The 23,102-nt window shown below is 44.6% G+C and overlaps 1 protein-coding gene across 2 annotated transcripts in view; it reads right to left on the minus strand.

Moving 5' to 3' along the window:
• Window positions 1–2,042: 2,042 nt before the first annotated feature.
• Window positions 2,043–23,102, minus strand: part of LOC112215999 (ADP-ribosylation factor guanine nucleotide-exchange factor 2 (brefeldin A-inhibited)) — a 36,054-nt gene continuing 14,994 nt past the window's right edge. Inside the window, exons 5-39 of one of the 2 annotated variants that reach the window (XM_024375547.2) lie at window positions 22,650–22,829; window positions 22,036–22,303; window positions 21,723–21,920; window positions 21,488–21,603; window positions 21,168–21,301; window positions 19,581–19,815; window positions 19,335–19,434; window positions 17,641–17,780; window positions 17,406–17,514; window positions 16,168–16,357; window positions 14,413–14,524; window positions 13,484–13,689; window positions 13,189–13,273; window positions 12,910–13,081; window positions 12,329–12,480; window positions 11,885–12,013; window positions 11,527–11,685; window positions 11,166–11,313; window positions 10,247–10,343; window positions 10,074–10,114; window positions 9,818–9,987; window positions 8,419–8,570; window positions 8,076–8,248; window positions 7,802–7,962; window positions 7,481–7,611; window positions 7,239–7,368; window positions 6,945–7,080; window positions 5,630–5,768; window positions 5,275–5,332; window positions 5,012–5,114; window positions 4,689–4,828; window positions 4,352–4,529; window positions 4,090–4,228; window positions 3,661–3,778; window positions 2,043–2,652 (exon numbers count right to left, since the gene is read on the minus strand). In XM_024375547.2, coding sequence (XP_024231315.1) covers window positions 2,488–2,652; window positions 3,661–3,778; window positions 4,090–4,228; window positions 4,352–4,529; window positions 4,689–4,828; window positions 5,012–5,114; window positions 5,275–5,332; window positions 5,630–5,768; window positions 6,945–7,080; window positions 7,239–7,368; window positions 7,481–7,611; window positions 7,802–7,962; window positions 8,076–8,248; window positions 8,419–8,570; window positions 9,818–9,987; window positions 10,074–10,114; window positions 10,247–10,343; window positions 11,166–11,313; window positions 11,527–11,685; window positions 11,885–12,013; window positions 12,329–12,480; window positions 12,910–13,081; window positions 13,189–13,273; window positions 13,484–13,689; window positions 14,413–14,524; window positions 16,168–16,357; window positions 17,406–17,514; window positions 17,641–17,780; window positions 19,335–19,434; window positions 19,581–19,815; window positions 21,168–21,301; window positions 21,488–21,603; window positions 21,723–21,920; window positions 22,036–22,303; window positions 22,650–22,829 — 5,064 coding nt within the window. In that variant the 3' untranslated portion in view covers window positions 2,043–2,487. Of the gene's footprint in view, window positions 2,653–3,660; window positions 3,779–4,089; window positions 4,229–4,351; window positions 4,530–4,688; window positions 4,829–4,996; window positions 5,115–5,274; window positions 5,333–5,629; window positions 5,769–6,944; window positions 7,081–7,238; window positions 7,369–7,480; window positions 7,612–7,801; window positions 7,963–8,075; window positions 8,249–8,418; window positions 8,571–9,817; window positions 9,988–10,073; window positions 10,115–10,246; window positions 10,344–11,165; window positions 11,314–11,526; window positions 11,686–11,884; window positions 12,014–12,328; window positions 12,481–12,909; window positions 13,082–13,188; window positions 13,274–13,483; window positions 13,690–14,412; window positions 14,525–16,167; window positions 16,358–17,405; window positions 17,515–17,640; window positions 17,781–19,334; window positions 19,435–19,580; window positions 19,816–21,167; window positions 21,302–21,487; window positions 21,604–21,722; window positions 21,921–22,035; window positions 22,304–22,649; window positions 22,830–23,102 lie in introns of both variants that reach the window. The other variant, XM_024375546.2, reaches the window with a different exon arrangement.

Here is a 23,102-nt window from a genome sequence, read left to right on the forward strand (position 1 = left end):
AAAAATAACAAATGAGTAAAATAGGGAATGTTAAAACAGGCCATAGTGATTCACACAATGTGATTAATGGGGAATGGTGGCAGGGGAACAACCCAACAAGTGCAGCCATAGGGCTTATCCATTAGGACTCACTCTGGAACCCGTGGAGCCCCGAACACAGCAAGCCATTCCCATCAATGCCCATCTCAGAGTGGGACACTCAATACAGGTTGTACTACAATACAAATAACACAGGAGGCCAAAAACCAACCACCAATAACATCAAATGAAGAAGACATTTTACATAACAAAAAGGGACAGTAATAGGGATGAGCCTTGGTATCAGGCCTATCAGTTACAATATTTTTGGATCAGATCAACAAGCGCATCACAATGGGAGATACTGAGGATACTTTACTGTATTATCATTTGCTTATCGACACAGGTTTCCAATGAGCCTCTCTGCCAGTGGACTTTTCAGCATATTCAGTAATTATTCTTTATTTGCTTTAGCATTTAAATATGCATGTTTGTTCAGTCTTATAAACAGAAAGTAATCAAATCAACAAATGGGACAAACAAAATCAGGTACAGGATATATATATATATATACACACACACAGTGCCTTCAGAAAGTATTCAGACCCCTTGACTTTTTCAACATTTTGTTACATTACAGCCTTATTTTATAATGGATTTTTTTTTTTTTTAAAGTTCCATATCAATCTACACACAATACCCCATAATGACAAAGTGAAAACAGGTTAAGGCATTTTTGCATTTATAAAAAAACAAAAACAAAATTGAGCTCAGGTGCATCCTGTTTACATTGATCATCCTTGAGAAGTTTCTACAACTTGGAGTCCACCTGTGGTAAATTCAATTGATTGGACATGATTCAGAAAGGCACACACCTGTCTATATAAAGTCCCAAAGTTGACAGTGCATGTCAGCAAAAACCAAGCCATGAGGTCGAAGGAATTGTCCTTAGAGCTCCGAGACAGGATTGTGTCGAGGCAGATCTGGGGAAGGGTACAAAAACATTTCTGCAGCATTGAAGGTCCCCAAGAACACAGTGGCCTCCATCATTCTTAAATTAAAGAAGTTTGGAACCACCAAGACTCTTCCTAGAGCTGGCCGGCCTGAGCAATCTGGGGAGAAGGGGCTTCGTCAGGGAGGTGACCAAGAACCCGATGGTCACTCTGACAGAGCTCCAGAGTTCTTCTGTGGAGATGGGAGAACCTTCCAGAAGGATAACCATCTCTGTAGCAGTCCACCAATCAGGCCTTTATGGTAGAGTGGCCAGACGGAAGCCATTTCTCAGTAAAAGGCACATGACAGCCCGTTTGGAGTTTGCCAAAAGGCACCTAAAGACTCTCACACCATGAGAAACAAGATTATCTGGTCTGATGAAACCCAGATTTAACTCTTTGGCCTGAATGACAATTGTCACATCTGGAGGAAACCTGGCACCATCACTAAGCATGGTGGTGGCAGCATATTGCTGTGGAGATGTTTTTCAGAGGCAGGGCCTGGGAGACTAGTCAGGCTCGAGGGAAAGATGAACAGAGCAAAGTCCAGAGAGATCCTTGATGAAAACCTGCTCTGGAGTGCTCAGGACCTCAGACTTGGGCAAATTTTCACCTTCCAACCGGACAACAACCCTTAGCACACAGCCAAGACAACGCAGGCGTGGCTTCGGGACAAGTTTCTGAATGTCCTTGAGTGGCCTAGCCACAGCCCGGACTTGAACCCAAGCCGACATCTCTGGAGAGAACTGAAAAATAGCTGTGCAGCAACACTCCTCATCCAACCTGACTGAGTTTGAGAGGATCTGCAGAGAAAAATGGGAGAAACTCCCCAAATACAGGTATGCCACGCTTGTAGCATCATACCCAAGACTCAACAAAGTACTGAGTAAAGGGTCTGAATACTTATGTAAATGTGATTGTTTAAAAAAATATTTTTAATACATTTGCAAAAATTTCTAAAAACCTTTTTGCTATGTCATTATGGGGTATTATTGTGTGTCAATGGATGAGGGGGAAAAACGATGTAATCCATTTTAGAATAACGATGTAACATAAAATGTGGAAAAAGTCAAGGGGTCTGAATACTATCTGAATGCACTGTGTGTGTGTGTGTATATATATATATAAAATAGCATCAATAAATAATTGTAGTTCATTTTCCATTACATTTGACATTTCACATCAGAGTGTTGAGAAACAGTTAGTAGAGAGCTCTGTCCCGTCACAGTGCTTTTCTCCCAGCAGGGGCTCTAGAACTTCTAGGGGGTCAGTAGGGCACCGGAACTTATCACCAACACTCCAAGCCTTTCCTTTGCAGGAGATAAACAGGAACTGATGACTTTCAAAGCATCTGCCCCTGAGGGTAACAATCTTTGCTTCGATCTCTTGCATCACTACACACTCGCCTACTTCTGACAGGGGAGCTCCCATACACCTCAGAGTCCCACCAGTCTCCCCGTTCCATCTCCAGACCCTCCTAGGGTGCCGGGGGCTGTGGCTGGCCCATCTCAGGAGCAGCGATGTGGAAGACGGAGCCGATGCGGAGGAAGAAACGGCGTAGGACGGCGCGGAGCTCTGGGATCAGGTCAAACTGCATCATCTCACACAGGTGCGGGTAGTAACAGGAGGCATGAGGCTTGAACTGAAGAGGGGGGAAAATAAAATTTAGCGTCAAACAGATATGCTAATTAAGCTTTGAGTGGAGTGTGATGTCAGAGTGAATTGTTTGAAATATGGCCAAAGTTGAATGTCAACATTGTTTGTTTAAATACGACCAGGTAAAACACCTGTAGGTGGGATTTGCAAAGGGGAAACATTTGTTAATCAAAGTCAGACTGACCCCTAAAGCTGCATTCTTCCTGTTCGTATCCGATTGATATGCGCACAGAAACTTGTTGGTACCTAAGCTAGTGTCCTTCCTTTTGTTACTCAAATTTACATTTTAGTAATTTAGCAGTCACTCTTATCCAGAGCACTTACAGGAGCAATTAGGGTTAAGTGCCTTGCTCAAAGGCACAGAGATTTTTCACCTAGTCGTCTTGGGGATTCGAACCAGCAACCTTTCGGTTACTGGTCCAACGCTCTTAACTGCAAGGCTACTTGCTGTCCCAAATCAACTTGAATATAATTCAAGAAGTAAGAACAATGCTAAGGTTAACTGAGTGGACACCCTATACAGGAAATCTGCACTGAACCCGAGAGTCTAATTCAGAGATCCTTAATGTAGCCGAGGTACCCCAAGGCCCCGGGGGCAGTCCCTGGTCTGCCTGCACACATCTGATGTCCTCTTTTACATACCCAGGTCATTACACAGACAAACTGTCAAATAATCTGTCTACTTCCTCTATGGAAGTCAAATTCATTGCCTAAGGGGAAAGGAGGCCAATGAAGGGCTGTCCTACAGCTCAATAATCAAACCATTTCCACTATTAGGTTACTCCATTTGGACATCAGGGGAAATGGACAGTCTTCTTTTCATCGCTTTTACTGACTTGGGGTAGATAGTTGAAATGGTGCTTGCAGACAGTCCCTCACAAACAGTCTTCATAGGGTAATATTAACATTTTAAAAAACAGATCAATCTTGTGGGGCAAATATTTCAGTCCATGTGTATGTAGTGTGTGTAACTTGTGAATAAATGTGTGTGTGCCTTGATGTCGGTCAGTCGAAGAGTCCTGGTGAGCAGCAGGAGGAGCAGGCTTGTCCAGGCCTCTCTGTGGCTCTCAGAGGTTAGGCTGATAAAGTAGGCCAGGGCCTCGCTGCACACGCTGAGGACAGGACACACAGGACCAACATTACCACATATCTCACTGCCAGAGGGGGAACACCCCCACAAACCATTGATGAAGAACCTATTACAGATGGGCCAATCAGGAAGACTAAGGATGACATGATGTAATCAAATTTACATTCAAGCTAGTCTTGTTGTTCAAGTAGCACAAGTAACTTTTACGTATTTAACAATAATAATACATGGTCTTTATATAGCACTTCTCAAGGACCCAAAGTCGCTTTACAGTTGTAAAGAGCTTTCACAACATGATCCCTCCCCCTGTCTTTCCCTCTCCAGGACACTCACAGCAGCAGTCGTGTCTGGATGTCAGGCCAGGAGTCCTGGAGCTGCCGGTCACAGTACATACGGAACAGAATACGCAGGCTACAGGCCAGGCTACTGGTCTCCTGCTTTAGCAGATTGGGCTTCGACTTCCCCTTAAATCCTGAGACACAGACAGCCAGACAGACATATGAACGTAGATGGACATACCACAGAGATGTCAAGAGAATCCTGTATCTCACATGACAGATCTGAACACACCAGACACACAGACAGTTGAACGCACCTGCTCTCCAGAGTGCAGTCCTCTGCTCGTTGTTAGAGTTGAAATCTCTGGCGAAGGTGTGTGACTCCAGCAGGCAGTCCAGCAGCTTGAAAAGGTGCTGGGAGGAGAGGTGTCTGTACATGCCTTGCTCCACCTGCCCAGGGTCCCCTTCCTCTGCAGCCTCCTCCAGAGTATCCCTCTGGGAGAGACATAGCACAGAGTCTAGGTCAATCCTTCAACAACATACAGTACACCCAAAACACCCTACTAAGTTGATGCATAAATGCCCTGATTAAACGTGAATAAGGGTCAAGACTTCAGTTTCGAGCCATTGTAGTTTAGCTCCATTATGACAAACCTGTGCAGCAGCCATATTTTCGGCATCTTCCTTCTTGCTGGTTGCCGGGTAGAAGACAATGTTGTCAATGGTCTGGATCAGCTCCAGCTGCACCACACACTTGATGAGCAGTCCAGCAAACAGCTTCTGGTCTGACACTCCTGCCACAGACACAGAGCACAGCGGCATCAGGAAGACAGATAGGAACCCACGAGAGACTGAGGTCAATGTGGAAAAGTGGAACACGACAAGGAGGATGAGGTACGTATAAAGATAGAAATGTGAATTGAGGTGAGAGGGTCAAAAGGTTTCTGTAATTCGTTGCATACTGGCATGGGGTTTACCCTTCCAGGTCTCATCGCTGGCAGTGGACATTTGGCTCTGACCTCCTCTCTCTGACAGGGCTCTGTCATAGCTGCTCTGGGATTGGGTGTCAAAATCTACATCCTGTAGTATGTTTGTGAGAGAAAACAACTCATGACACGAACAAACGGCAAGATATTTATTTTCAAAAGTCAAATCACTGCCATATACTCATGTATGTCTATAGTCAGGCTCAAAAGCTTTAATTTGACTGTCTGAAGCTTCATAAATATTGTTTGCCCACCATATGTTTCCCATCACCAGCCTCCTCTTCCTGACCAGCTGGTCGCCATGTCAACAGGCTGTAGAGAGGAGAAAAAAGAATGTGCACATCATCAGTCATGTGGTCTATTGGAGGAAGGGTTTCCTGTGTCCATGACTTACCATGGCCTGCTGAAAGTTCTGCTCATGACTACATCTGACATCAGACTTGTTCTTGCAATGCAACGCAAATGCAAGATCAGCATTTCTTACTATAACAGTGCGTTTTCTGTTTATGTGTGCAAATAAATATTTAAAAACACATTGAGAATTACTGTTGGATGCCTGTTTATGGTGATGGGTTGCAAAAGTGAAAACAGGCCGGCAGCAGAACTCACGCGTGTGGGCTGGTGGTCTGGAAGATGTCCAGCATACATGAGCAGGTGACGTTCCACACCTCTGGGCTAAACTTCTCCCCATTCAGGATGACCAGGTTCTCTAGGCAGTTAGTCCCTGACCGGGCCAACTGCTCATTATCTGGGGTAGTGGAGAGAAAATAGTGGTGTCATTCACCATTATGTCACCAAACTTCAAACTGGTAAATGTTTCAAAGAATATTACAGTGAATACAGCTTGAATTGAATTAGTTAAGTGTGTGTCTGAGTCAGCTGCTGTTTCTCCCCTCTCTCTGGTGTGTATGTGTGTGTGAGTCAGCTGCTCTCTTTCCCCCCCTCTCTCTGGTGTGGCTGTATGAGTCAGCTGCTCTCTTTCCCCCTCTCTGGTGTGTATGTGTGTGTGAGTCAGCTGCTCTCTTTCCCCCTCTCTCTGGTGTGACTGTATGAGTCAGCTGCTCTCTTTCCCCCTCTCTCTGGTGTGTATGTGTGTGTGAGTCAGCTGCTCTCTTTCCCCCCTCTCTCTGGTGTGACTGTATGAGTCAGCTGCTCTCTTTCCCCCTCTCTCTGGTGTGACTGTATGAGTCAGCTGCTCTCTTTCCCCCTCTCTCTGGTGTGACTGTATGAGTCAGCTGCTCTCTTTCCCCCTCTCTCTGGTGTGACTGTATGAGTCAGCTGCTCTCTTTCCCCCTCTCTCTGGTGTGACTGTATGAGTCAGCTGCTCTCTTTCCCCCTCTCTCTGGTGTGACTGTATGAGTCAGCTGCTCTCTTTCCCCCTCTCTCTGGTGTGACTGTATGAGTCAGCTGCTCTCTTTCCCCCTCTGTCTGGTGTGACTGTATGAGTCAGCTGCTGTTTCTCCCCTCTCTCTGGTGTGACTATGAGTCAGCTGCTCTCTTTCCCCCTCTCTCTGGTGTGACTGTATGAGTCAGCTGCTCTCTTTCCCCCTCTCTCTGGTGTGACTGTATGAGTCAGCTGCTCTCTTTCCCCCTCTCTCTGGTGTGACTGTATGAGTCAGCTGCTCTCTTTCCCCCTCTCTCTGGTGTGACTGTATGAGTCAGCTGCTCTCTTTCCCCCTCTCTCTGGTGTGACTGTATGAGTCAGCTGCTCTCTTTCCCCCTCTGTCTGGTGTGACTGTATGAGTCAGCTGCTGTTTCTCCCCTCTCTCTGGTGTGTGTGTCTGTGTGAGTCAGCTGCTCTCTTTTCCCCCCTCTCTCTGGTGTGTGTGTCTGTGTGAGTCAGCAGCTCTCTTCCCCCCTCTCTGGTGTGTGTGTCTGTGTGAGTCAGCTGCTCCCCCCTCTCTGTGGGGAGTATAGGACCCACCTTGTCTGACACACCACTGCAGCTGAGTGAAGATGTCAGCCAGCAGGACCTCACTGAGAGGCTCATAGAACTGGGTGAAGACATCACAGATGGCGTACAGGGCGTGGTTACAGGTCGTGGTCATCCACTCGTGCTTCTACGATAAATCACAAGACACAAAATACACACAGACGAGCAACACAACAAATCACGAGGTTGAGTGAGTGACTGGTGCAAAAGCCAGTGTTAATTACAGAAATGCCTACTCAAGACAGTCATACAGTGGAACCAATGACAATCCCTACAGCCTCTCACCTCCGTCTGTTGCTCAGGGAGCTTCATATTGTCAAAGATGCGGAAGACGATGCGGAAAAGGTCGTGCCACCAGTGCTTTTCAAAGGTGTGTCCATAGCTCTTCATAATCTCAAACATCACAGTCAGACCCCTGTGACAGAAAGACACACACGTCAAGCGTACATGAATGCCTATTGGGCTCAAAGCATTACATTTGTGGTGCCTCTCCACATGTAGGGTGAGCTACGGGTCAGATTCCTTACCTCGTCCTGATGTCCAGCTTGCAGCGGTTGATGATGCAGGACAGCTCAAAGAGGATGGGGAACCAGCCTCTCACCCACACCCGGTCCCCTGGGGCCACGTTCATGTCATCACTGGTGTACTCCCGCAGAGCCTGGGGACAGACAGGGAAGACCCATTAGAGGAACATTATCATGATGGACTGGCACCATTATGTACTTAACCATGATGCAAATAAAGAATCCACTCCAAAATGCTGTTCGGTTGCAGGCTTGATTAGAAAGCACTTTAGTACTTTGTGATCTAGGTTTGGAATGTGCTTTGGAATTCTGTGGGATGCCTACCTGCGGCCGTTCAGCCACATATTTAGCACAGTGGCGTATGAGCCGGATGGCCTCCATACTGGTGTCAGGGAAGGCAGCGTTGCACACAAACTCAGACAGACACTTCACTGCATCCTGGAAGGAGTCTATGGCTGCTGCAAAGTGCTGCTGAAACGTGATCACTGGAGAAGAGAAAGGAGAATTATTACACAGCAGTCCATTTCTCTACCGGGCTGGCCATGCCCTTTGAGACAAAACGATGGTTGAGCCCCAGTCCTAACGTGTCGGTACTCACTGACTATGTGGCCAGTAGTCTGGAAGGCCAGCTCCACAATGTTCTCGTCGTGATCCGAGGCGGCCTGGTGGAACACAGAGAAGATGTTCTTCCAGCCGGAGCGGATGTTAGCTGCCTGGGAGTTGACCATCTGGGCCACACAGCGGATCACCATGTCCCTGATAGTGGGAGATCTGTGGAGGAAAGAAAGAGTGGGACAAAGAGTCAAGCATTTGTGGCGAGTGTGCAGGCTGGATTTGGTTCTGTGCTGGCAGGGTTTTTCCACATCATATCCCCTAGATTGTTCCACCTCTGCCTCTCCTCCTCCTACTATCTCCCTTCCCCCGGTCCAGTCTCTCTTTACCTGTTCTTCTTCACGATGTGTTCAAATGGCCGGAGGAAGTCCTTCTGGAAGCGGAAGTTAGCCAGCTCTCCTTTCTCCAGGAACTTCATGGACAGCTGCCTCAGAGAGTCCACTGCAAAGATGGCCACGTCCTCGTTGGGGTTGCAGCCCACCTGGTGGAGGAGCAGAGGCATAGATCCACAGTCGGTACATAGCAGGGCACAATACTTTTTGTTTTTGCCACCCTTTTGACATGGCTTTGAAAGTAAAAACGTACTTGTCACATCAGTGTGAGCTGAACATTCATTGCATGGTCACCTCACTCAAGTTCCAAAACGTCCTATTTTTTGGGGTGTCGAAAACCAGTATAGTGCATTCTCCTCATGATTCCTGTAATGAAAGTGTCTGCCCTGCCCCTAGGCCCGTTTCCCTGGGGCCTGCTGCTGTGATGAGCGAGCCACTCTCTCTCCCTCTCCCCCAATGTGGGCTCCAGGATAGAGAAAAAAGGCTTCTGATTGTAGAACTTTTCAAAATTCAACTGCGGGAAAACGCATAGCTTTGGAGGTAACTACTGTTGTTCTCAACTTTCTGTGGATATCATTTGTATTCGTCATCTCTTGAATAGAGTTCAACAGCAACTATTTTACAACCAAGATATTTGATTTGGCTTTAAGATACGAAGTGCGCGTGGGCCAATGCGAGTGCATAAGGTAGCAAGCTACAACTGCAAAGTCTTTTTAGGACATTCATTGGACTTAGACTAATACATGACTATTAGCAGTAGGTATTATATTTAGTGTTCCTGATCTATATAATGTGCTTTGAGTTTTCAGTTCCTCATGTGGTGAATTAGCATATGATATTAGTGCACATAAAGATGAATCTCTATTGATCAACAAAATTCTGGAAATTCTGGAGGCCTATTTTAACAGTAAAATAAAACAATAGCCTATTGTCAACCCACAATTCATGACAGTCACTGGATTAGGTTGCACATCAAAATATCTTGAATCATTCATTCCTGCTTGGACATGTTAGATGAAACAACTTATTTTTTGAATAGCCTACCATCTCAGTAGTCTATTACACAGTCTAAAGCACTGTGAATTACATTATAAGGTGATTTACAAAAATGTATGTTGTGTAACGCCACAGAAAAAAATAAATGGTGTGACCAGACCAAATCATTGGCTGGTGCCACCAACTGAAAAAGATAGTAGCACCATTACAGCCAGTGGAAAATGTTAGTCTGGAGCCCTTGATAGACTAAGTCTCTGCATAATCAGGTTAGATTAATAGATTTAGACGACTGCTGGACTAACAATTCTTAATGGACAATCTCAATTGAAAGTGTTTCTTAGTCCAGGAATATGCTTAATCTGGTTCCAGGACACCTTCCTTACTGAAGATAGGAGCTCACCTTGTTGAAGTGGTCTCCGATGACCTGCCAGATGCGTGACCACTGCAGGCGGATGCGGTTCATGTTGTAGTAGGAGATCTCTACTATCTTCTGCAGACTGAACATCCTCGGCTGGTGAGCAGAGGCCAGTTCATCCATGGAGACAGCACACAACCACCGCACAAAGTCCACTAGGAAAAGGACACAGGACAACATCAGAAACACACACACACGGCGAAACACACACACACACGGCAAAACACACAGATCCACTTACCAACTGCATTTCCATCCAGCCTTGTGGAACCAGTGAAGATCCTGCAAACAAATACAGGTCAGATTTACAAGACATGTACTTCCAGAAAGCACCATCCAGATAGTCACATGGACATAAATGATTAAGAACAGATGTCTGCAGCCATGGATGTACGTTGAACGTGTATCTCTCACCTGTCTACAGCAACCACCACGCTCTGAGAGCTGGTCTCTCCCACAGACTCCTGGATATGAGCCATCTGCCTCCTGTCTGGACCTCCCACCAGGGTCCCTGCAACAGGAAACCCATTTCAGACACACCATTTAACATATTATGCCATTTAGCCAACACTTGAATCCAAAGTGATTTACAGTCAAGCGTGCATATATTTTACACACGGGTGGTCCTGGGAATCGAACCCACTATACTGTCATTGCAAGCTCCATGCTCAAACCAACTAAGCTACAGGAGATAGGGTGTCCAATCAAAAATGCATCTTTGACCAATGGGTAAAATGATATGTTGGGTAGATAATCCTCTAAGAAAACCAATGGTCCAAACCTCACATCTCCATCATAATCCATTCAAAAGTTATTGGAGTTTTTAACCCTTGTATGATGGACAGAATTAGGGTGACTAAATCAATGGAGGCCAGAGAATATAAATTGGCCAAAAATCAGTAAAATTGCATCGCGCCAGCTAGGATGGATTCTGTGCAAGAATTAAGGCCACTGGCTGACTGGCTGGCTCCCTTTCGTCATCTTTATTCTCGAATCCGCAGGATATAAAACAATATAGAGGTAAGAAGGATATCGATTTTGAGACACGAAATATAGCATTTTCATGTTTTAGTAGATACGCTTTATTTTAATTTGAAATTCCAATTCTTTAAAAAGTTCTCCTTTAATGATATGTTAGAGAAAGACCCCACTGAACGATTTAGAACATGAATATTCATACTTGTCTTGGTAAAATGTATTTCTATAACGTAAGGAAGTAAAATTTCACCCACTCTGGGCAGAGTTGGTAGACACCCTTTAGAGGACCACATCTTCACACACACACCATTTACACACTAACTGTCCCTGATTTTCAAAGCCCTGTGTGACCTACCCAGTCCCAGGGGCATGAACTCCTCTCCCCCGATTGGGAAACCCTTGATGCCAGCCTGACTGTCCCGGACCACTCCAGAGATGTAGCGTGTCTTCACCCCTGTGCCAATCAGCTGGGCCAACTCCAGCTGGCTGATACACCGCAGGATCTGCACAGAGAAACACAGGCCAAGGATTAGAGGTCAGCCTCCATGTTCTGTTCATGACGTCTCTACCAAGTCAAGTGCTATGCTCTCTTTCCACTGGATTTGTTTGCATAGAGACAGACAGATAGATGGGGTGGATTTCTGACTCACAGAAGAGGAGATGAGAGGCAGGGTTGGGAAAGCCAAGTTGGCTTCATGGGAGAAGCCCTGACCTACCTCGTGCCAAGAGTTGCCCAGGTAGTTTCCGTCTGTGTGGGCCACAGTGATAAGGGTCTTGATGGTGTCGATGTTCTTCTGCTTCATCTCAGTGATGCTGGAGCTGGCTGTGAGCAGGGTGAACCGAGCCAAGGCTTGGACATACGCATCCCTCTCCAACTGCACAGCGCCGTGAAGACAGACAGACGAGACATTCAAAGAAACAGACAAAACAGGCTAGGAGTTTCAATTTCATGTTGAGCATAGAACCATGTTTGATGTTTGGGGGAAGGGGGGGGGGTTAACAAAATTAATCATAGTCCGTAGATAGTAAAGGTGTTAGGATGATACATTGAATTATTTTGCTGTGGCCTCTGACCAGCATACTGAAGATACAGGTGATCCTGATAGCACAGCGGATCCCCTCCAGACACAGAGAGGCCACCTCCTGGTCATCACAGTCCTGCAGCCCCACGCTGAAGGCTGCCAGGAGAGGGGTCCACGCCAACTGCAACACACACGCAGAGCATTGGTCATACAGCCACCTTCTTGTACACATTCACAAGCATTACCCATCCCAGCCACTGCAGATGGTGGTGCAGTGGTCCTAATGAGGTGATACTATAATCGTATATGCCATTTCATCCACTCTTTTATCCAAAGAAACTTGCAGTCATGCGTGAGAAACTTGCAGTCATGCGCGCATACATTTTACTTATGGGTGGTCCCGGGAATTGAACCCACTATCCGGGTGCTGCAAGCACCATGCTCTACCAACTGAGCTAAAGAGGACATGGTCATTGCGAGGGTGGCTCTGCAGTACCTTAAACATGGGCCGGACGTGTTCCAGGTGGGTGGCGCTGAAGAAGGGAGCCTGGGCGTGGCTCACAGCCTCCATCAGGGCCTTGGCTGTCTTGGCCATCTGTTCCATCTCCACGTTATACAGCAGACGACGCTGCTTCTCAGTGGCTACACCTGATAAGAAAGAGAGTGCCTAGATTATCACATGACCAACACACTCTTCACGGTAACTTGTAGGCTTTACAAGTTCCCACTAAGCTGGGTGGTGTAGGGGTTCAGTTGATGCATAATACATACAGTTTTAGATCATCTGTCACAGAGCCATATATTTAGAGCGTTAGGACATTGATGTTTCTGAATCCTGATGCATTTACATGGCACTACCACATTCTACGGCAGACATGTAGGCTCACCACTCAAATTAATAATACTTAACTTGTAAAGGGCATTTCCCACGCTCAATGATAATAACATTGGGAATATTTAAGCAATGCTTCATCAGTGAACGCCTAAGAGTAAGAACAATATTGCCAATTCTAAAAGTTGTCCCTACTCTAAATACATCTGTCTCTGGCTTGTTATACCCCTGTTATCTCGACTTACTGTGCTTGCTAGTCTTGGGTGTGATCGTGTGCTCCTTCCTGTCCTTCATGGCGATCTTCTTGCCAGCGATCTCATCGTATATGGAGGACAGGTACTCCTCAGGCAGGTCCTTACTGTCGTTGATACCACGGTTCATTTTGATGTACTGCTCCTTGGTCATTTTGTTCTTCACCTGTACAGGTCAAATAACGGTGGGGAACAACAGTGATTACAAATAACTGGACGTGGGTGTATGGATAGATCAACAGGCTAAATAAACCGATTGGTTGGTGTTCTGACCTGTGGACTGTGCAGGTCGGTGGTGAGCATGATGATGGAGTAGGCCAAGACGTAGGCCGTGTCTGCACTGGCAAACTCAGTCTGTCTACAGGGGCAAGAGGTTAAGGCCAGTTGAGGTAACAAGGTGGTGCATCAGTAAACCACTGGGCATTACATAATGAATATTCAAAGTGGCTACACGTCCATGCAGTATCTATAATTGAGGATGTTCTCGACGACATGTTTCCAGAGCGTGTATGCAAACTCAACTCCTCCCCCTGCTGGTAGCAAACAGTCACTGACATGTCTCCCTTACCCCTGGTTACACTCCAGATATCGGGCAGCGAACTTCTCCATGAGCCTGTCAATTTTCTGGGCCTCTCCGGGGAGCCGGAAGCCCTCCAGGAAAGCCCTCAGAGCAGACACAAAGTCCCGGCCACAGAAGTCCAGCTGGTCCACGTAGCTGTACATCACCTCCTTGTTGAAACGCACGTTCTCCCCCAGGTACTCCCCCACCTGGGTCTAGAGAGAAGAGAAAGGAGAAATGGTGAAAAGCTGTGCCAGAGATAGGAAGCTCTAACAAACCCTTTTAGCTATGTATTTTATATAAATATAACCATGTAAGGTAGAACCAATTCTAATTTACAATGACAACCTGGCATTTACAATGAAGATGTGGCATCTACAATGACAACCTGGCATCTACAATGAAGATCTGGCATCAACAGTGACAACCTGGCATCTACAATGAAGATCTGGCATCTACAATGAAGATCTGGCATCTACAATGAAGATCTGGCATCTACAATGAAGATCTGGCATCTACAATGAAGATCTGGCATCTACAATGAAGATCTGGCATCTACAATGAAGATCTGGCATCTACAATGAAGATCTGGCATCTACAATGAAGATCTGGCATCTACAATGAAGATCTGGCATCTACAACGAAGATCTGGCATCTACAACGAAGACCTGGCATCTACAACGAAGACCTGGCATCTACAACGAAGACCTGGCATCTACAACGAAGACCTGGCATCTACAACGAAGACCTGGCATCTACAACGAAGACCTGGCATCTACAACGAAGACCTGGCATCTACAATGACAACCTTTTCTAGTACAAACTCGAGTCCGAACACATCACAATAACTTTCTGTTGTTGCATACTCTCTAGAGAGGCTACTAAATCAAACTCCTTCATGTTTGTACAGTGATACAAGGTTGTGATGAGGTGCTCACTGTGTCCAGGCGCTCCTCTTGGTGTAGAAACTGGGCAATGTCCTCTGCTGTGTTTCCCAGCATGCCTTGGTCTTGTAAGAACTGGACACCTCGCTTGGGCTTTTTGTTGAAACTTTAGAGATGGAGACAAATCATCTATGGCTACTACAGATATACTGTATAACTAGATAGGCAGTGTTCATTTTGGCAGCCATTTTAGATTTAGTCTAATAGTACCTTTTAGGCTTAGTCATATGTTAGTAATTTCATCCTTAGTTTTAGTTATAGCAGTCGACTAGCCAGTGTATTTTTCCCCATGAAATAGTTCATATTTAACTTCCATCATGTCCACATTCAACTAGGCATACTATCATTCATATAGCTGGCACACTGCTATTGTAGTAGATTGTAACCAATGCCAGCCATGATTTACCATATGGACAACAAAGCCAAGGCTACAGATTAAACTATTTAGGCATACAGCGCTCCCCCCCCCCCAATCATAACCTTGCAATGAGGGTAAATAACAGTGATTCCCTTAAAAATGGGAGAATATACGCTTTCCAACAATGTCAGAATTGTTAATGTGATACTGATATTCAGCAAATAGCACTAGCATTTCAAAATGGGGGAAAATACTGCACTGGCACTTGCTGACGTCGAGTGTGGCAAAACAGATGAAAAACAGCACAGACGGAAAAATAGAGCTTATGTGATCAAAGCAAAAATAGCCTATGTGAAAGTAAGAGAGTAAACATAATTGTTTCTAGTTGAGGTAGGTTACAATTGAAGTGTCCATGCTGTCCATCAACTTCAAAAGAGAGCGAGTGACTGAAGTGACCGCCCGGGAGCTGTGTGGGAGTCAGGCAGATCAGTTCAATAAGCCCGCGCAACTTAAACACGTTAAATCTGCCAATAAGAGGATTGCATTAAATATTCCGCATATAATTGGACAATACAGATGAAAAGGAGCTTCATGTCAAATTGAACTTGCATTAGTCTCATGTGGAATTCTCGTCTAGTCACATTTTCACAGTGGTATGAAGTACTTAAGTAAAAACACTTTAAAGTACTACTTAAGTAGTTTTATGGGGGAACTGTACTTTACTATTAATATATTTGACAACTTTTATCTTCACTACATTCCTAAAGAAAATAATGTACTTTTTACTCCACACATTTTCCCAGACACCCAAAAGTACTCTACATTTTGAATGCTTATCAGGACAGGAAAATGATCTAATTCACACACTTATCAAGAGAACATCCCCGGTCATCCCTGCTGCCTCTGATCTGGCAGACTCACTAAAAACATGTTTTGTTTGTAAATTATGTCTGAATGTTGGAGCGTGCCCCTGGCTGTCCGTAAATAAATTAAAACTAGAAAAATGTGGCCGTCTGCTTTGCTTAATATAAGCAATTAAAAATGATGTGTACTTTTACTTTTGATACTTAAGTATATTTAAAACCAAATACTTTTACTCAAGTTGTTTTTTACCAGGTGATTTTCACTTTTACTTGAGTCATTTTCTATTAAGGTATCTTTACACAACTACATTTTTGTCACCTGGAATGAAAACTCATTTGTGACAGTTTTTTTTCATGGCATCTCGTCTCAGTATCATCATTAGCTTTCGTCAGGAAAAATAGGTGGTTGACGAATATTTTTCGTCAGTTATTGTTGACGAAATTAACACTACCTCCCAGACTGATACTGTATATAGACAGAAAAAAACAAAGAAAGCCAAAGGGAAGGACAAAGAGTGTGAGACTCACAGCTCAATGCCGTGCTCAATGACGTCCTTCTGTTGTTTGATGACCTCATACTGTTCTGGGTGGTCAGGCTGGGAGGACTGGACACTAGATGACATGGTGGAGTCCAGAGAACTGACGCTGTCTCTACGAGACGCCAGGTGGTCAGGAAGCTTCAGCTCCGGACCCTCACCATCTGACGGCCGCTCCTGGCCTGGGTCACACACAGCAGGGTCAAGATACACACTGTTTAGGCTGAGAGGTGCAGCTAGACACACACACACACACACACACACACACACACACACACACACACACACCCGCTTCAGCACCATTGTCTAACTCCTTGCGCACTGCTGAGGAAAGGGAGAGCGAGGAGCCTTGGGTACTGTTGACTTTAAAGAGTGGAGGCCTATTGAAAGTAAGATAGTATGCCAATATTAATCTAAACTATTTCTTTAAATATACAAGAGGGATATTTTTTCATTCAGTTGATATATTTTCGTTGGCTAAATTAAGTTTGAACTGTCTGAGTCCTCCGTATTTAATTTGAGATAAGTAGGCCTGTTGTAATATAAATATCATTAGCTTATTGCAGTCATTTTTTGGGTACTGTAGGCACTAGGCTTTCTTGGTAATTGCTGCAATATAGCGTGTTCAAAACTTTGGTGAATGTTTAAACCAGTTTGAAAGTGTTTTGTTTCATTCTGTTGAGTCTTTTTCTTTTAACAAATTAAGTTCATACTGTAATGTTGCATTTGCCGCAATATAATATCCTGCTTGTATTTTCCCTATAAACAACGGCTTGACTTACTCTTGATATGAATCTAATAAAGTTTAGAAACATTTGTGAAGGTGTGATGTGGCTATTAGCCTTTTGTACTGCAGGTCTATGAAGAACTGACTCCGACAGTTGAGGTTGAATGTTTTAAGCCTACCAGAGTAACTCCTATAATCTAACAATATAATGCTTATCTTTATAGCCTATACATGCAATGCCCTTTACAATAGGCTATACATTTTTGCATATGCTACACATCGAAACACAAGGTAGTGTTTTTATTATTTGTTAAAGGCTGTTTTTAAGGACACGTAAAATGTGGCTCATTTGGTCAATATCCCTCGTTAATTGATGGTGCGGACGGATGTCCTGAGTTACGCACCCAATGCCCGATAAATTTAAATCTTCCCAGTCATTTGTCCGGCACAACATTTTCCTAACGGAATCCCTGCCAGACACACACACTGCTTATTACACTCACCGAGGTTGGCCTGCAGGTTGGGGTTGACATACATGTCTCTGCTCCACTCCACCATGCATTTCAGAATGGACACTAAACACTCCAGACCCTTCTTACGCAGACTCAGCTCCTGCAATATGTCTCATGTTAACCAGTCTGTCACATCATTTACAGAGCTCAAAAATACTTCCTACCCCAGAGAAACAGCTAAACGACAGATAAAATCCAAGCATGATGTCAACGTATTTGAGGTAACCTGTAGAGGGGTCATCCCCAGCTCCTGGCCACTCCTCCCCATGGCAATCTTAGATAGATCGTTCACCAGCCGCTCAAAGATGTTTGCAGCGTTCAGGTCACAGTCGTAGTTTACGTAGATATCCACCACACACTGAGCATCTGGGGGTGAAGGGTTTGAAGATGGGGGATAGAAGATAAAAATTTGGTATATGTACATTACCGTTCAAAAGTTTGGGGTCACTTAGAAATGTCCTTGTTTTCCATGAAAACATACATGAAATGAGTTGCAAAATGAATAGGAAATATAGTCAAGACGTTGACAAGGTTATAAATAATAATTGTGTCCTTCAAACTTTGCTTTTGTCAAAGAATCCTCCATTTGCAGAAATTACAGCCCTGCAGACCTTTGGCATTCTAGTTGTCAATTTGTTGAGGTAATCTGAAGAGATTTCACTCCATGCCTCCTGAAGCACCTCCCACAAGTTGGATTGGCTTGATGGGCACTTCTTACGTACCATACAGTCAAGCTGCTCCCACAACAGCTCAATAGGGTTGAGATCCGGTGACTGTGCTGGCCACTCCATTATAGACATAATACCAGCTGACTGCTTCTTCCCTAAATAGTTCTTGCATAGTTTGGAGTTGTGCTTTGGGTCATTGTCCTGTTCTAGGAGGAAATTGGCTCCAATTAAGAGGCGTCCACAGGGTATGGCATGGCGTTGCAAAATGGAGTGATAGCCTTCCTTCTTCAAGATCCCTTTTACCCTGTACAAATCTCCCACTTTACCACCACCAAAGCACCCCCAGACCATCACATTGCCTCCACCATGCTTGACAGATGGCGTCAAGCACTCCTCCAGCATCTTATTTTTTCTTCTGAGTCCCACGAATGTTCTTCTTTGTGATCCGAACATCTCAAACTTAAACACTTTCCTCCAATCTTCCTCTGTCCAGTGTCTGTGTTCTTTTGCCCTTCTTAATATTTTATTTTTATTGGCCAGTCTGAGACATGGCTTTTTCTTTGCAACTCTGCCTAAAACGCCAGCATCCCGGAGTCGCCTCTTCACTGTTGACGTTGAGACTGGTGTTTTGCGGGTACTATTTAATGAAGCTGCCATTTGAGGACTTGTCCGGCATCTGTCTCTCAAACTAGACCCTCTAATGTACTTGTCCTCTTGCTCAGTTGTGCACCGGGGCCTCCCACTTCTCTTTCTATTCTGGTTAGGGCCAGTTTGCTCTGTTCTGTGAAGGGAGTAGTACACAGTGGTGTACATTTTGAGCCTGTAATCTAACCCACAAATGCAGATGCTCCAGATACTCAACTAGTCTAAAGAAGGCCAGTTTTATTGCTTCCTTAATCAGGACAACAGTTTTCAGCTGTGCTAACATAATTGCAAAAAGGGTTTTCTAATGATCAATTAGCCTTTTAAAATGATAAACTTGGATTAGCTAACACAATGTGCCATTGAAACACAGGAGTGATGGTTGCTGATAATGGGCCTCTGTACGCCTATGTAGACATTCCATATCAAATCCGCAATTTCCAGCTACAATAGTCATTTACACCATTAACAATGTCTACACTGTACTTCTGATCAATTTGATGTTATTTTAATGAACAATTTTTTAAATTTTCTTTCAAACTTTTGAACAGTACTGTACATAAACAGCAATGCACACTAAATGTGTCCATCAGGCTTGTGTGTGTTTTACCTGCACATATCCGTGTGAGGGTCTGAATGACCATCCACTTGTGTTCAAAGGAGCTGGACGATGTTTCCAGAATGGTCAGGAAAATCTCCCTGAAAAACACCTGGGAGAGGTAGAGACAGTGAGGGAATTAAAAGTGGTAAGTAGTTTCATCATTCATTTTTATTTTCCATTCTATGTTGCCTATTTTAAATTGAGTATAAAGACTCAAAAATCACAGATAAAATATATAAATCCTGTATCCCGAACCTCGATCTGCATCTTGAGGTGGACTTTAAAGTGGGAGAGAAGGGTGAGGAAGATGGCGAGGGAGAGCTCAAACACCTCGGGCACAGAGGACACTCCGTTTTTGGAGAGGGCCACACACAGGTACTGCTTGATGGCATTGACAAACATCTCGTGGGTACGGAAGACGGGCCCTGCCCCCTGGAGCACAGACAGCAGCAGCTGCAGAGACACCACTTTGGAGCGCAGCTCATGAGACCTGAGGAGAGGGGGAGAGAGTAAGGGGACAGAGAAGGAGTTCGACGGGGAGAAGAGAGACGGGAAAAGGCAATGAAGACGGAAAAGGAGAGACGACAAGGACATGGGAAAGAGCCGAAAAAAAGGGAGATTGTGGGAAGTGTAAATAAATATTCAACAGTTTAGTATATGAATGACTTGTACAGTTTATAGCCATAGTACAATATAGTTATTTAGGTTTAAATTATAGCACGTCACTGTCGAATATGTTTGGATGCAGTGATCAGGCTCAGCTTTCACTTACCTATTCAGTCTCCCAGCCTTAGGGTTTTAGATTACAGCAACTGAAGAAGCCCAGTCACGAATGTAAAACCTCCAGCTAACCTGGGTATACTGATCTTTAAAACGGTCTATATACCAAGTGGAAGCTATTTACAGTGCCTTGAGAAAGTATTCACACCCTTTGACTTGTTCCACATTTTGTCGTTACAGCCTGAATTTAAAATGGATTGAAGTCAAATGTTGTCACTGGCCTACACTCAATACCCCATGATGTCAAAGTGGAATTATGTTTTCAGAATGTTTACAAATGAAAAAAAAAAAAAAATGAAAAAAAAAAAAAAAAGTGTCATAAGCATTCAACCCCTTTGTTGTGGCAAGGCTAAACAAGATCAGGAGTAAAAATGTGCTTAACAAGTCACATAATACATTTCATGGACTCATTCTGTGTGCAATAATAGTGTATAACATGATTTTTGAATGACTACCTCATCTCTGTACCCCAAACATACAATTATCAGTAAGGTCCCTCAGTTGAGCAGTATATTTCAAACACAGATTCAACCACAAAGACCAGGGAGGTTTTCCAATGCCTCGCAAAGAAGGGCACTTATTGGTAAGATCAGTAAAAATAATAAAAGCAGACATTGAATATCCCTTTGAGCATGGTGAAGTTATTAATTACACTTTGGATGGTGTATCAATACACACAGTCACTACAAAGATACAGGCGTTCTTCCTAACTCCGTGGGAGACAAAATCAGGGAGACAAATTCACCTTTTAGCAGGGTTGACATACTTATCTAGTCAAGATAGTGTTATATTTTTTAAATAAATATTTTTCTTCCACTTTGACATGAGTATTTTGTGTCAATCATTGACAAAAAAAAAGACAAATGAATTTGAATCCCACTTTATAACAAAATGTGAAAAATGTCCAGGGGTGTTAATACTTTCTGAAGGCCCTGTATATAGTATTGTGTAGAGAAAGCCAGGAGAAACTTGGACTTGGATTAGGTGATGAGAACAAGGGAGGAGTTGTGCGTTTGAACAGAGGGGAAACTGGGGCTGAAGGACTAGCGGATCATGTCTCACTTTGGGTCAGGGGGTCCGTCGGCCAGGGGCTTCATGGAGAGCTTGCAGAGGGAGCGGAAGACCAAGAAGGCGTCTTTCTGCAGGATGTGGGAGAAACGAGCAGTGTTCTGGCCACCCTGCATAGACTCTGCATCCTAAAGATAGAGAGCAAATGACTAAACAGAACCGGCTTAAACTATACAACGCAATTGTCAATATATAACTAAACTACCAAAACTAATGTATAATGCATAGGGGCAAAAATAATCACAAATCACTGTTTTCTCCCATAAAACCTTTGATGTGACCCATCCTCATTCCACAGATAAGAGCTAACTCACCAGGATGTCTGTAGAAGACACTGAACCACGGTCATCCATAATGCCATTCATTTGGTTCGTATCTGTCCTGGGTCTAGGGGGCACCACCTCTGTCTGCTCAGGGAGATGATCCCCTTCTGTGTGGAGAGGTGGAAAAGTCCAGTCAGATACAGGTGTGTAAATGATAGACCAGGACAAGCCCTGATTAACAAACTCTGTCCAATCACACCACCTATGGTTACAACCAATGCCTAACCTGGTGCGGTCTGGGGCTGTGACTCTGGTTCAGGTGCTGGAGCCACTTCCTCACTCGTTGGTTGCTCTGTTGGCTTTGAATCGACTTCTGGTTTCTCATCCCCTCCTACTTCTGATTTCTCCCCCTGCCCCACCTCATGCCCTTCCTCGACTGGCTGTTTTACGGTTATTGGGGTCTCTGAAACTGGATCTTCAAAAACTATTGATGAGAAAAGAACATGTGTCAAATAAATGAGGATGATGTAGGCTTCAGAAATGTCATGCAATAATAGCACATGATTGACGTTATGTATAAATATACTCAACGCCAATACCTGGAGGTGGTGTCTCCTCCCTTTTCTCCTCTGTAACAGCCACATCCTCCTCAGTCTTGCACTCCTCTGGTTGGCCATTGATGGAGGGTGTGTCTGGGGCCAGGGGCGTGGTATGGAGGTCTGGGGTGCTGGCCGCAGGAGATGGCGTCCCGCTTAAGTCTTGGGTGCGGTCTGACCGGGGAGAACCGCATATCCGCCCAGGGGAAGTGGAAGGGTTCTGATGGGGCAAACACAGTCTATCCTTCTCCTGCTCGTGAGACTCCAGAGCCTGTATAGATGCAGGGAGATGGACAGACAGGTCATGATCAATAAAACTAGTCAGAACACCAAACAGCATGTGAATAACAGCCAATGAACAAGTCAGCTAGTCGGCTAGGAGACAATCAGACAGTTAACACACTGACAAATACACTTATGGAGAAATTATTGGGACACAAGGAAGGTCTCCATTTCCAGTAAATCAAGATTTATTTTCATCTCCATTACTCAATCAGCTTGCTTTAAGAGGATACAGACCAGGGTCTAAGATGGAGTCGAGCGCTTTGTTTGGATGACTGCATGTATGAACAAGTAAATATGAGAGTGAACTGGGCTGGTCTGGACAGTATACTGACCGCCTGTGTCTCCATGCGGGTGAAGATCACATTGAGCATCTGTGTGAGCGTGGCCTTGGCGGTGGTCTGGTTGATGAGGTTGCGGCTGGCCAGGTAGATGTTGTAACAGGTACGCACAGTCAGTAGAACAGTCCCCTCGTGTATCTCAATGTGAGGGGAGGTCACTGCAGTTAGGAGAGCCTGGAGGAGAACAGCAGGGGTCAGAACAGTCAGGGGAAATATAAGAAAATAATGTCTTGCACTACCTTTGTGAATTCTAGATCATTCTAGATCGTTCAAATACGGTAGGAAGACTGGTCAGTCCAATAAAACCTGTTGTCAACAGTGACAATACTGTTGGCTTGTATGAACAAAACAGACTTTGGACCCTCAACTTTGGAGTTCCACTATGTGAAACTGAAATGAACTCTGGTTATGCATCACGCCTACTGTACAGCCATAAAAGACAGATTT

Source organism: Oncorhynchus tshawytscha, linkage group LG16, assembly GCF_018296145.1.
Source record: "Oncorhynchus tshawytscha isolate Ot180627B linkage group LG16, Otsh_v2.0, whole genome shotgun sequence".
Lineage (NCBI taxonomy): Eukaryota > Metazoa > Chordata > Actinopteri > Salmoniformes > Salmonidae > Oncorhynchus > Oncorhynchus tshawytscha.